At 42.1% G+C, this 15,067-nt stretch overlaps 1 protein-coding gene across 2 annotated transcripts in view; it reads right to left on the reverse strand.

Moving 5' to 3' along the window:
• The window catches only part of Osi1 (Osiris 1), a 90,214-nt gene that overhangs the window by 18,395 nt on the left and 56,752 nt on the right, over positions 1 to 15,067 (reverse strand). For both annotated transcript variants that reach the window (XM_070207459.1, XM_032439106.2), the window contains exon 4: positions 7,470 to 7,569. In XM_070207459.1, the coding sequence (XP_070063560.1) occupies positions 7,470 to 7,569 (100 nt within the window). The remainder of the gene's footprint in view (positions 1 to 7,469; positions 7,570 to 15,067) is intronic.

A 15,067-nucleotide genomic window follows, 5' to 3' on the forward strand; every position in this document is an offset into this window, starting at 1 on the left:
ATTCCAGCTGCAGCTCCTGTTCCTCTGACTACCCAGCCGACCCATTTGCTATTGCCATTTGCTTTTGGTGTCTTTGTTAGTTATTGTTATGGCATTTTTAAATGTTATTTTCCACTTGGCTCACACTTGTGTTTAACATGCCGCCCACACGCACTCCGCCCGCCCTCGCTGCTGACCAGGCCAACTGACCCTGGTCCGGCAGGCGAACCCTTTACAACAGCGGGTGGTAAAAATGGTTGTGTGTTGTGTTCCGCATTTGCTTGTTGGCGACTGTTGGCACCGCGGCCCGGATCGTTAAATTCACAGGCGGCTACATTGTAATTACCAGCCAGAGCCCGCCCAGTCCAGGCCGGGCGTCCACCCGTCGAGCGACTGGCCCAAATCCTCAGCCAAGGCAGCTTGATTTATGCGCCAGCAGCGACGCCATCACCGTCGACGCCGTCGTCCTCGTCATACGCAATTTTTCATAAACAATTTGGCACAATAACACACAGAATATGCCGCTGGGCGTGAGGGCTGTTGGACCAGTTGGGCGGCTGCCAAAAAAAAAAAGTGCAATATTAAAATAAATATTGTAAATGCCGGTAATGCTGGCAAACGGCAGCATATGAGCGGCTTGTGGCCACAGCAGGGCAGGGCGGGGGTCGTTGGACTGACAGCCACACGGCAGCCCGAGTAGCTGTCGACTGTCGACTTGCCCAACTGCTGGCAGTTAAACCTTTTAAAGGCACACGACGGGCCACAGCGAACGCCTCCAACTCCAATCGACTCCACCTTTGCCATGGGCTGCCATTGTTAACTTTATCCGCGGTAATTAGTTTATGCGCGCAATTTCATGTGCATTTCGGTCATTAAATATTGTTGTTGTTGTTGCTGTTTTTTCCAGCTGCTATGTGCATTATTATTATTTTGGCATACTCTCCGGCAGCGGCTCCAATATGTATCCGAAACATCGAAGCTTACAGTTAATGCTGCATACTTTCCGGCGCAGGTGTTTGTTGGGCCCGCACACTATAAATTTGGACATGCCTGGGACGGGGGTTGCTCCCAATTGGCGACAAATAAAATTAGGAACACATTATGTTTTCGACAAAAACTTTGAAATTGTTTTGCCATGCCATGCGACGACGCCTCAACCCGCCTTCCCCCGCCTGGCCATTCACCGTGCCCAGCAGCTCATTACATTAACTGGGCTTGGGCCACAAATCACGGGCAGCTACTCAACGGATTATTAAGTGAAAATTATGGCACTCCTAAGGCTCATAAAGCATTCACAATGCTCTTGGCCCCGCCAGCAGCGACGGTTAGTTACGTTTTTTATTGTCAAAGCATGCCCGTTGTTGTTGTTGTTGTTGTTGTTGTTGTTGTTGTTGTTGTTGTTGTTGTTGTTGTTGTTGCTGCTGCTGCTGCTGTTGTTGTTGCCCTAACCCATTTGCTGTCTGCTATAAAACTAACATAGCTCACATTATGGTACAGCCCAGTCAGCCAGAGTGAGAGAGAGAGAGAGAGACTTTTATGCTTTCAGTGTGTGCATAAGTTTTAATCTGCCTTTGTTACAATCTGTTGGCTTCGTTCAACTGATGCTGCAGTTGTGGCCGCTGCTGCTGCTGCAAGACAAAAGGCCACAGTGGAAACCACACTGAAGCCCGAATGCTCAATCCCAAGCCAAGAAGCCAACAAGAGACTAAACGTTCTTGCTTGGCCCTTTGTTCAGTTAACACAGCCTGTGGCATCGATAATGGCAGCCTTTAACACATACCACCACACCAGGGCTACCATCTGTTTAGATATGCACTCAATGGCAGGGGTAGCCCTGGGGACACATTTGCTTTTCTACACGTTTTTGCCCCAAGCTTCTATTTTGTTTTTGATATATGCCCGAACCCGGGTTCCTTTATCAGGTTTTTGCCGAAGATCTCACAGTTTCTTTCTTTCTTTCAAGAGTCTTCGACTTTTAGGCCCTAAACCTTTTTCTATCTTTTTTTCTTAAGCTCCAAGCGTCTATTTATAAGACTAGGAGACTTCGGCTTCAATGGAAAGCATTACAAATTATAAAATATAAAAAATATTTTGCATCCAAACTAAAGTTTTCTCATAGTTTTGAAAACTTAGAATTTAATAACATAAAGTTAAAAGAACAATATCATTGCTTTTATAATAATACTCTAAGAATCCTATAAATTCTTTCCGTTCAAACTTTTCCCTTGATTTGTTACTCTTGTTTTTAACTATTTTTCTATTATTGGGCGTATACTGTGCCCTTTCTTCTCGTTTTGACAACCACAACCATTAATACATATACATTTCTGAGACTTCTTGGAACTAGCTGTAATATATTGTGGCTTTATTTCTCTGCAATTTGTGTTACGAACCTTATTAGACAGTTTTTATGCCCTGTGCGAGCAGCCGAAAGTGCAAAACAATTCACAAGTTGCCGCGCAGTAAATAAAATAAAATACAATAAAATAAAAGAAAGCCAAAAGAGAGAAAGAAGAAGCTAAAAGTAAGTAAACAATTGATTAAAATTTATGCACTTTATCCGCTCGAACCGCACACAGAGCCATCGACACACGCAATCGAACCATTTCTATATAAATATAAGACGCCTTCCATCCAAAGTTTGCCTTTCAGCTTTTGTGTGTGTGTGTGAGTGTGTGGGTGTGGGTGTGTGTGTGTGTGTGTGTGTGTGTGTGTGTGTGCGTGCGGCTGGGTAAACAGCATTTTGATTAAATTATTTTAATGGTAAGTGAGAGATCTATGGTAAATGTATCTTCAGTCAAAATGCTACCTCGCCCACCCACTCAACCGCCCCCTTCCAATGCCCCCCCCCCCTTGACGCAGCTGCAGTCAATTAATTCAGCTGCGAACTATTAAAGCACACACCGGGCGCTCATAAATTGAGTTTGAAGCGCGACTTGCGAGCAGCCGCACATGAGTCAATTCTCTGAGGGGAGTTGCAAATGAATGAATATTTCATACGCTGCGTATATGCGTATGCCCAGATGCAGATGCCGATGCAGATACTCCTAGAGTACTCCGCCCGGGCAGCCTTTTTCCCGCCTCCGCCAAACCCCAACCCTGGCATAAGCCGTTGCTAGCCGTTAACCAACTGTGTTTCGCCTGTATTAGCTTCGTGCCGGCAGCTCTCGGACAGTTTTGGGATTGCGTCTGAGTTTGGATTTGGATTTGGCAGCGAGCGCCCTCAGCGGACTCACCTGCCCGCATGCCCTACCTCAATCCGTCTAGCAATCGTTATCTACCTCTCTCTTCCTCTCTCCCACTCTCTCTCTCTCTCTGTCTCTTTCGCTTTATATCTGCTGCTCAGTTTGTCTCTGTTTAACTCTCTGGCTGACTGGCAAATATTTATTGAACACGATTTGCTCGTTAGGCGAACGCAATACACACACACACACACAACAACATACACACACACACACACCTAGAGCGCTTCTTTGGCTGCTGTTTCGATTCGCACATTCGTTTTTCACTTTGATTCATTTTGTAGCATTTTTCAATTTCTTTGTATTGAATACATTTCCTTCATTTTCCCTCCGCTTTCTTTTCTTTCTCATTTTTTTCTCTTTTCTTTTTCTCTTTTTGTTGCGATTTTTATCTAGGACGTTTCTCAGCTGCCGAGCGATTTGTGTGCAAATTTTCCACTGTCATTATGTGCATGTATGTGTGCATGTATGTGTGGGTGTGTGTCTGTGTGTTGGCGTAGGTGCGCTAGTTTGAAATTTGGCCTAGGCCAGCTAGCAGCTAGCAGCTAGGCCAAAAGAAACAGTTAATAAAATCCCTTGACACGAAGGCGTTTACATAAGCTTTTAGCAAATAATTGAGTGTGCGTGCCTTTGTTGTTGCTGTTGTTGTTGCGGCTGGCACGTGTGCCGTGCCGGGCCGAAAATTGTACGGATTGTGCCGTGTAGTCCGGGCCAGCCTTTAGGGCAGCCCCAGCCACCTTTGCGGCTCATGTGCCGGGTTTTGGTTTCGTTTCTGTAACTGGAAATTCAATTGAATTGGCAAAAATTGTTGTTTACATGCCGATTTGCTTGTTTGATTTATGCAAAATGTGTGCGTGTGTATGAATGTGTGTGTGCCTGGGCATACACATGGGATGATGTGCACCTTGAGATTTGGCCAAACAATCCGGCGCCAAAATTAGCCAGTGCTCGAGTCCATGCGTACAACCAACCGTCCGGCCGTTCGTCTCGGAGAGAGCTCTTGCTTTTGTGTATTAAACGATATTAGCTGCCAATCGGAATGGCAGGGGGAAGCTGGAGGTGGAGGCTGGGGCATGTCTAGATTGCCGTTCGCCGATAGCCTGGCTGCGTATATTTGATAACGGTTTGGGTTCCTAATAGGCTGCTGGGTATTTGCCGAAAACCTTTTGCCTGGAATTCGTCTTGTATTTGAGGACAAACATGATTTGAATCTAGCTGCCGAAATTTTCTATTTACATATGCCGCAAATTGCTGCCGTTGCCGCAGCTCCTGCTGCTGCTGCTGCTGCTTGGCATTGGCGGCACGTAAGCGCATTACGATTACGCATACGCCGCGTTAGCCAATGGCTAAAAGCTTAGCACTCAGCGCGCACTGTGCACTCAGCCCACATAATGACCTGGCCAACACAAACACACACACACCAATACACACACATAGAGCACAGGACCAAAAGGAAAGTCAGCGAACGCAGCGAGTAAAATAAAATTTGTCTTCTGTACAAGTTGCAGTCAAGTTTGCGCTGAGTTGTGGGTAAACATTTTTCAGCAGCAATAAATAATGCGCAGCAAAGAAAAATATTAATAATAAGAGCATGCAACAGCAGTGCGCAGCGCATAAAGGGACAGACAGCCAGGGCAACAATAGATGCGCCTGGTTACCAGGTCCGAGAAGGGTCCGAGCCGAAGCAGGGGGCAGTCAACAAGAAAAGTGCATCCACGAATAAAATCAAAGCCATCAACTGCAATTGCAGCAGGCGAACGAACAGACGGACGGATGGACGTACCGACGGACGGATTGTTGCAGAAGGGGCATCTCTGGTAAATTGAATGGTTATTGAAAGGGCTGCAAGAGGCATTGGCGAAGGGGGGCGGAACGGGGGCAGTTCTGACGCTAGATTTTCTCGAGAAAGCAAAGTTTTGCTCTACCCCTGATGGCCATAAAACTATTATGCAAGCTGCATAAAGACTTTGTCAAGTGGAAAAATATGAAAAACTTTTACATTTCGATGAAAAGTAATGCCAACGCAATTGCCAATGTGTGAAAATTGTGGCTCGTTGCATATGCCACAACGAAAAACGAGAGGCCGAATATGAAATACGCTTTCCTCCGTGTTGCACAATTGCTCTATCTTAAGTATTCTGCAACTATATAATTTTTCGAGCATAGGATGTTGCAGTCAGATGTTCATGAAATTTCGCTTAGACGAAGGCAGAAGAAAGCATTTGCGTCCCCATATTCTTGATTAGGATTATGAACTGTATCAATATAGTTCATCCAAGTGTCCATTAGCTGTGTGAAAGCGTCGATCTCGAAGAATTGTAATTTTTAATATATATATATATATATATATATATTCTTTAAAACATGAAAACCTTTTTTTCTTATATCTCTACCCGTTTTTATAATATCGATAAATATCGATTTCGATAAAATGTTTTTAAAGCCGAACTACAAAGCCGAAAGTTTGCATGTGGAATCTCGTTTAGTAAACTCAGATATATTTAATAGCTCAGCACATAATCAAAAAAAAAATATTTGTAAAGGAGAGTTGATTGGCATTTTTTCGCTCGTTAAATTTCATAAGTATCGGGCCGTATTTATGATACAATTTTCCCAGTGCAAACTAATTGCAGCGCCTTTGTGGCTAACACTTTTGACGTTTGGTTATTAAAATGCATTTAATAATAAATTTAATGGGCGATTTAAAGATTAGAGCCAGCTGCCAGCAGTGGCAGCAGCAGCAGCAGCAGCAGCAGCAGCAGCAAAGGCAAACAATGTGTAACATGGCACAAGGCACACTTTCAATTTTCTTAAAACACATAAAACTTGATTATCTTGATTAAATTGCAAATCAAAAACATGTTTCAAGGATTACTTGTGTGCGCCTCACACACACACACACACACGCACACAGATGGAGCTCTTATCAAACCGCACACACACACACAGGCACACAATTACATGAATCGCCACAAAGGCAGACAGAGTGGGCGGCAGATCTGTATATATCAGCCATATGTATACACATTGTGGGCATAAATAATAATTGTAAACTGGAAGCCACAAGCCCTCTGAATGGGAGTCTGTCCGTCTGTCTTTCTCTCTCTCTCACTTCAGCTCTGTCTCTGTGTCTGTGTCTATGTCTGTCTCTGTCTAGTGTGCATGTTAATCTGTTAACAAGAAGCTTAGATCGATTTCATTTCAAAAGTGTTTATATCAATTTAAAGTAATTACAAGCAGCCACAAGCACATGCGAACGAGCTTGTGACACAAAACAAACCCAATGTCTGTCTCTATGAAATCCACAAATGCTTCAGTGCGTCTATGGGCGTGTCTGTATGAGTGTGTGTGCGTGTGTATGCGACCTGTCGTAATGGAAAATATTACGCAAATTGATTCTATAAGTGCCATGTCATACTCGTTGCCTTCGCCTGTTGACAACTTGCACAGCAGAAGGCCAAATGGAATCCTTAAGAGCAGTTTTCTCAGCATATCATCAATATATATATATATATATATATATATATATATATATGTATGAGTGTATATCTTTACATATATCAAGACATGCGTACTCAAGCTTTGGCAGTGACATCTCAAATGTCAAGTGTGTTGACAAAAGCCTTCTGTTTGGGCATGTCGAATGCCACGTTTTGTAATTAATATGATTATTGATTGATTCGCTGCGACAAGAGTTGATAATGATCCGAATTTACATGTGCCACATGTGAGCCCTGTTGATTAATATCAATCAACTGATTAGTTACACCCAACACGCAAATTGATTGTCTGTCGTGTTGTGGCTGTGTCTCCTTTGGCTGTGAACTCTCTTTAATTATCATGTATCTGATTTTTAACACTTTATAAATTGGCTTTTATAGAAACACAACTTGTTGATTACGCACATATCAATAAACTAGAATACTTGTAAGCCTTGTGAGCTTTACTTGAATTTATGAGAATCGCATAGAGAGGCAACATTTAAGAATGTCATTCTTTAACATTTTTGGCGCAAAAGTAAGTAAACTTGAGAGAATTACTGTTATCCTGCAACCACTATTTAAATGTGTTTTAACGAGTTTTTAATTTTTTGATTTTTTCATTTGTCTCAGTAGAAGCTCGTAGCATATTAATTGTTTATCATATTCATAATAAAAATAAATTCCGAATAATTTGAAATACCCACATATTCAACCTAAATGTTTGTCTTTTGATAATATTTATTATAAAATGTTGAACTGAACTTACTGTGATCTTCCGTGGATAATTTTGAGGAAAGAGCTCTTTTTTCAAAGAATAAATGAATTTTAATATTTTGCCTATACGATTTGGTTCCTCTTAAGTTTCGCTGCAAAGATAGATAGATATAAATTTTTAATACATATACAATACACTATACAAAAGTAAGTATATATATTGTAAGCAATATAATTCACGATAGTAATAATCTACCAAAGTAGTTTCTAGTCGAGAAGATATTGCTCTGCTCCCAATTTGGCTGGCTCAACACTTGAGTCTAGTTTAGCTCCTGGTTTGCCACTCGACTCGGCTTGGCTTTATTCATCTTTTGATAGTTATGATGTTTCCCCTCCACAGATCGTTCAATTCTCAACCCACACAATCATGACTGTCAGGAAAGTACTTTACGTTTAACCACACCTTACAAAATAGGGTTTAGGTTATACGTCTGTCACACTTGGAGAATAACCACAGCTGCATTTGTCATATAAAGCGAGGATAGTTTTTGGGGATTGCAGCTGTAAAATGCATATTAAGTGGAGTAATTAAATGTCAGCCCCAAGAGCGAGTACTTAAGAGCAACTTTGTTGCCTTGTCGCTAAAAACGCAGTCGCTGGGCGGTATGGGATCGGTGGGTGCTTCTGGTTTCGTCCAACTGTAGAGCTGTCACAGATGTTAAGGTTCAGCTAGTAATGCGCAGGTAAATCTGCAAATGTCAAAGGGCTCCAACACAGCTGAGCAATGGCTGGGCTAAGCGCCAGCTATGCCGAATTTTCTAGCTAATCTGACCAATTTGAAGCGCATTGTCTTGCCTTCCACTTCGTAGCCCAATTGTTGTCAGTGGGCCAAGAGGAAAGGTGGGGCGTGACAAGGCAAAAATCTAGCATTGAGCTACGTGTGCGCAAAAAGTAAAGTGCCCATGGCAAGTATCTGTGTCTGAGAGTGTGCGTGTTTGTGGGTGTGTTTTTGTGAGTGTGTGTTTGCATTGCACTTATGCACATGTGTACAAGCAGTAAGAAAAGTAGGGGGTGTAAGAGGGGCTCGAGGCGAAGCAGTGGCATTAGTCGAGTAGATGACGCTGTAATAGCATTCAGAACTCTTACTAATGAGCAGAGAGAGTGTGTGTGTGTGTGTGTGTGTGTCTGTGTGTAAATGAGGAGGTAGCTGCAGGTCGAGCAGGTGAGAGAGGGCGGTCGCCATCACCTTGCCGACGGCGCTGGCAGCAACGCTTGAACCAATTTTACAATGTGCGGCATCAACAAGCAGCACCAGCACCAACAGGCACACAGCCACACGCTGCAGCAGGCACAAGGCACAAGGCGCAGGGCAGAGGGGGCACAAGGGGCACAGCCGACTCCCGATACCCTCTCTCGGCCAGCGAGTGGCAACCGGCACCCGGCAACCGGCAGCTTCAAACTAATTGTGCAATTATTTTTGCATAAAGTGGCATAAACATGGCTAGAAGAGGCATTATGCAAGTTGCCTGACTTTTGCAACATATGAAGATGTAGCAACACCCACAAACACACACACACCCACATGTGTGTTAGGGGAGTCTGTGTGTGTGTGCGCGTGCCTAAGTGGCACTCGTACAATTTGAATGTAATATTCATTATTCTTTGCACATTGTCTGTCGGCCAAAAGCTTTTTGGGCCTGGTCTTTGTGTGTTGGGTTTTTAAAGACTTTACGTTAAACTCTGCATTAGGCAGTGCTTAGCTATCTCAAGATTAAGCTCAGCTAAACAACATTAGCATTTAATTCCAACTGCTGGCCAGCTAATGGCCTATTAAAACATACAAAAACATAGAACGAAATAAAATGATAAAGTGGAAAGTCAACTCGGAAGCTATATGATAAAACAAAATTAGTAATTTTTCATAATTTTTCCGTGTTTTAACTCTTTATCAGGAGATTTAGCCTAGATTGAACAGCTTCAATAAGATACCAAAGACCATCAGAATGAACAACAACATTTTTGTTCATAGCCAAAAGGAGTTAACATATAAGTTGTTCTCATTTTATAGAAGACACTAAATTAAAAATATTCCGCCGCTTGAAAGGAATCAATAAGTTTCTTCTCTAATAAGGCATGAGGCAAGAAGCTTTAGATTGAACTCGCCTTTGTTTTAATAAACATAAAAAAGCTAGTCAAAAACCGATTCATGAAGCATAAAGTATGTGTGGCCTTCGAAAATATGATAATGTTGCTATATATTTACATGTATTGCAAGTATTTTTAAATGAATATACAACTATTTAACTAAAGAAATAACAAAATCAACAGATATACATATATATATACCCACAATTGAAAATAAGCACAAATGAAATATTGTTTTTAATTATTCAGCGGCTTATTGTGCATTAAGTACATAAAATGAATACATTGTTAAATCAACGGGGGTTTAATCAACATTTTTTTAATTTAATACTTTTTGCGCAGGGAGAACATCTAAAAATTGAATTTAGTTTGGGCTTTATTATATATCCATTAATTCATAAGCCTGTTAACCTTAATATGTACAATTAATTCCTGCATAATAATAAATGGAACCCTCTCGTAAATCCTTTCAGTATGAGAAGAACATAAAGTCCTTAAATAATGTCATCTGACTGAACCTCCTGAAATTAATACGCAAGCTCGTATACTCTTCGTGTCAGCCATTCCCACAAATGCTTAAGTATATGGAGACAAACACAAACAATGAGCCAAAACAGCAGAATCATATTCTTCTTTCTTCTTTCTCTACTCAAGCTATGTGGATTAGAAGTTGATTATATATCTGAGATATGTATTCAATGTACTCCATATAATTATATTATAGATATCTTGAAGATAGTTTTGTGTTTCAAGCCTTCAAGATTTGAATTTTTATGGACGTCTTTTAATTGTTTTAAATCAATCACAATTATGTTACATATTTGTATGCAATTTTTAGCCAATTAATATAACTTAATTGATGAATTAATCCTGTCGGTCAAATGCCTATTTGTAAATCAATTAATTTGACATTCAGTTTTTATTTTCATTTTTATAAATTCCAAGTAATGCCAGTTAATCTTGTATGTGCAAATACATATGTCAATTATAAACTCTTTTGGCCGGTTCAATTGTTTTCAATTTATTTCAGTGTGATAATTGACGCACTTAACCCGCTTAAATCAAGATTTATATGTTTATATAAATCTTTAGACCTGTTGAAATTGGGTCTGGTTACTTTGTTGTAATATATTAAATATTTGGCTTTCAGCTCGGGAATTATCAAAGCATGCAATCAACGTCGTGTGTACTAGATTTAATTAAATTTTGCAATTTAAAAGGCCAAAGCATAAACGAGGTTGTGCATGCCAGTGTGTGTGTGTGTGTGTGTGTGTGTGTGTTTGCACGTAAAGTTGTTTTTCGCTTTGTTCAATCTTGTTGTCTGGAGGCAAAGGAATGCAGCATTTTCAGTCTCATGTCAGTGTGGCATAGTTTTTCGTGTTGGCTTTTGAACCAGGCTTTAATTTGAATTAAATTTGCGCCCCAAGAAATCTGCCCGAAGTTTTTCTTTACTTATTTTTTTTTTTTAAGTTTTTGAAAGGCAGCAAAGCGAACCGAGGCCGAGCTCTCAATGCTTTCCGTATGGCATTTTTCGACAATTAAAATTAAAATTTAAATGAAATGAGCGCTGGATGTGTGTGTGTGTGGCAAGTGCTGTGTGTAGAAAAGCCACAACACACAGAACTGAGAGCGTATGAGTATGTGAAGGGAGGTGGATGGAGCGCGGGGAAGTCAGGGTGGCAACAAAAACAAACCGCAGCAACCAAAACCAAACACAAATGTTACATAAAGAAAAAGTTGACTTCGTCGTCGACGTCGTCTGGGCAAAGAACGAGCACAAATATGTAAATGAAATTGTATGACTCGACACACACACACACACACACACATAAAGACAGAGAGACACATACACTATATGCTAGAAATGTGCAGCAATTGCTGCAGTGCCGCGGCAACTGCAACGGCAACACTCGAGCAACTTCTAACTAGGAAAGGTGCAAAGGTATGCAGGTGTAGGTGTCTCTGTATGTGACTTGCTTTGCATGTAGTTCGTTGACTTTTCAAGTTGTCGACACAGCACCAACAGCAGCAGCAGCAATTGCACTTTGCTGTTACATTTATTACATTTGTAATTGTTGTCAGTCGCAGTTGCGTTTCGAGCTGAGCAGAGCCAGAGCGTTAATTATGTGCCAAAAGCAATTTTCGGGCAAGAGCAACAACAACGTGTGCCACATGGCACGAGCTGTTTTGGGGGCACGTGTCAAACGGAAGTCGTTGCCAATCGAAGTAACTTCCGGCTTGACATGGCGCTGCTGCCGTTGCCTTTGCCGTGGCTTTGCCTTTGCCCTGCCACAGTTTCAAGCATTTTGGGGGGCATTGCATACTTAACAGCGCGCGCTGTAACTTTCACTTTTACAACATACACACACACACGTTTAAAATGCCTTTGCATATTTCATTAACGGTTTAAAAATTCATGAACTGCTAATTGAAAACGTTTGTCGCACACACACACACACACACACACACATGCGCTGGGCCTGGATGCGTAGCAGAGGGTTGCAAAAAGGTGCCAGGACCGCACTACAAAGCCGGGCAACATAGTTTAGCACTTTGGCTGGCCGTCGTCTAGCTCAACGCTCTCTGTGCCACCCAAGAAATCAAAACGTTGCCCCGCAAAGCGTCAAGGAGAAGGGGGGTAAAGGGGGCTATTTTCTGTAATGTATGCGACCTGAGCGACCCAAGCGACCTGCACTCAAAGTTCACCACGTTTGGCCTGGCACTTTTGTTTGCGAAAATACCAACACACACACACACGGGCACACCTTCAATCACTTCCGCTGAACGATGAAGTAGCTCTTTGGCACGCTATTATTTTGCGGCCGAGGCAAAGGCATTGGCCAGGGGGCTGGGTTGCCGTTCATATGTAATTGGAACGTGTGAGAAATATAAAGAACAACGGGCAGCAGGAGCCGAGAGCCAGGAGCTAGAGTCGTGGAGGCGCTTAAGTTGTAGCCCCGTTTTGCCGGATGTCCTGTTAAAAGCGTAAATAGGCATAAAACAACGAAAACAACATTTCTATTACACCCCCCGCGGCGGGCAAAGGGGAACGGACAGGGTGTCGGATGAGGTTCGCCTTCAGCCAGCCGTGAAAACTTGTCTAAAGTCTTATGCCGGCGGCGGAAGCTCCGCCAGGAGCTGTCTAATGGCTACGCAAGAAGCCCAACAGCAATTCAGCAATACTTTGACTCCTTTTGTTGTGCCCATGCAAATGAATTTGAAAAATAGGGTTGCATGGCGGCAGGGCAAATGTATGTAACAGGCAACGGGATCCCGACTTTGCCAAGAATACATATGTGTTATATATTCCCGATCAGTATATGTATCAAAGAATCAATAACCGGGATATATTTGAAATTGCTGTTATTGTATAGTTTTGCAGTTAAATTAGGACTATCGATAAGTTGATCGATAATATCGATAACTAATCGAAAACGATTTTCGATTTTTTTCTGCTTCGATTGAGGATATTTTGAATCTTGCAGACTTAAATATAATGTTGTACTCGAGTTAAATAATGATTGTTACATTAAAATAAAAATGATCAAAAACTAACTAACCTAAGTTTGATAGCAGCCATGTGTGTCTGTTTATGGGAGTGTATCTAGAAAAATAATTAAGTTATTTTATGGGCACAGAGCAGCTGTTAGTCGTGCACTCTCGATTAGAGCACTTTGTTGTTGTTGCTGTTCTGGTTGCTGTGGGCTGCTTTTGGCGAATTATAAATGCGATATTGCCATGGCAATTGCCAACGGCCAAAACGCGCGACTGCGGCGTGCTGATTATGCCAGTCGTCTCCTCTTTTGGTATTTCGGCCCGGCTGCCATTCAATGGCCGTCGACTGGGCTGACACGCGGCAAGTGCCTTGGCTTGTCCACTTCTTGTTTAACGCGGCACCACAAAAGCTAGCTTAGCTACTCTTTAAGTCCACACACAGACACACACACACACGCACACACAGTCACTCAGTCACAGAGCAAAGATGTGGAGACAAAGCTAAAGGTAACAATGGCCAAGTGCCAAATACACGTGCGCTTTGCACGTACACAGCCACGCCTTGCACTCGCGCCAGTCGTCCCTTCCCCCTGCCCAGATAAACTGCTTTTAGTCAACTTTAGTTAGTTTGGTCAAGCGCCTCTCCACGGCGACTGCCCGCTGCTAATGGAGAAGCTGAAGCTGTAGCTGAAGCTGAAGCTGAAGCTGACTGAAGTTTTCGTTGCGTTTTTTAGTCCGGATCTGGGTTTGGGTGCAAGTCCTGCTGCTGCTGGTCCACTATTTACAGCTTTAGTTTTGTTTGCCTCGTGTTTTGTCATGCCTCTTATGTCCTGCTCAAAAAGTGTAAACAACTTTGGGCGCTTGGCCAAGTGCAAGGTGTACTCTGCACACAGCACCAGTACCAGCAGCAGGAGGAGCAGAAGCAGCACGTCCATGTGCATGTTCTGGTGGTCCGCACTGCCCGTCCGACCTAATGCCGTCTCGACTGCCCCACTGACCAGCGTCGACTGTTAATCCGAGATGTTTGTTTACCTTGGCACTGGACGAAGGCTACGGAGCTGCTGTTCGGAGCTCCAAGCGAGTTCAGAGCACAGAGTGGAGCAGCAGCAGGAGCAACTGGCGTGGAGCCTCATTTATCTTGTGAATGCAATAACAACGACTTAGCCGGAGCTTTGGGGAGTCCTGTGCAAATCCATTGAACCTGCAGAGAGTATAATAAGTTAGTCGTGAAGTTTGCAATGCATCCACAGAGATAAATTAGACTCCGCACTGCTGGACTACAGCGATACGCTCTCCTATTGCATCAAATATATGTAGAGATGTTCGGACGAAGCCTAAAGTTTATAAACAGAATGTATTGAAGGTGATTCATAATACAATTTTTCTCCAATTTAATGAAATAGACGCTTTTGTAATATTAACTTAACAATCGCTCTGCATGTTTTACGATCTCTATATATATATATAAATTATTAAAGCGAGTATATGAGTTTTCAGCTTCTATTTAAACATGAATTTATTCCGAGTCTACCATTTACGACGATTTCTATAGGGTATACATTGGAATGCAATTGCCGTCGGGTTTTGGGGCATTTCTTTTTATTGGCATGGCCAATTAATGAAATGACCTGCAGGTTTTATTTATTTTTCATTTTATTGCCCAATTTAAATTATGCACAATTTGTATAAATGCGTTGCAAATGGGAAATGTTGTTAAATTTTAATTATGTTGCCGATCATTGTTGCACTGTTTTTGAGTTTTAATCGGAAAAACCGCTTTAATTCGAATTTAAATTAATTAAAATCACTTACGAGCACCGGCCAAACCAAACCAAACCGAATCAACAACAACGAGAACGACAACAACAACGAGATCAACAATTGCAATAATAACAACAATAACAAGCATTTAAAATTGGCAACAACAAAAACCCAAATTAACTTTGCAACAGCTTCGGATTCGCCAAAAAAAATAAGTGGAGAGAAACCACAACACAGCGTTAGCTACGG

Source organism: Drosophila virilis, chromosome 2 (assembly GCF_030788295.1).
Source record: "Drosophila virilis strain 15010-1051.87 chromosome 2, Dvir_AGI_RSII-ME, whole genome shotgun sequence".
In the NCBI taxonomy this organism is placed as follows: domain Eukaryota; kingdom Metazoa; phylum Arthropoda; class Insecta; order Diptera; family Drosophilidae; genus Drosophila; species Drosophila virilis.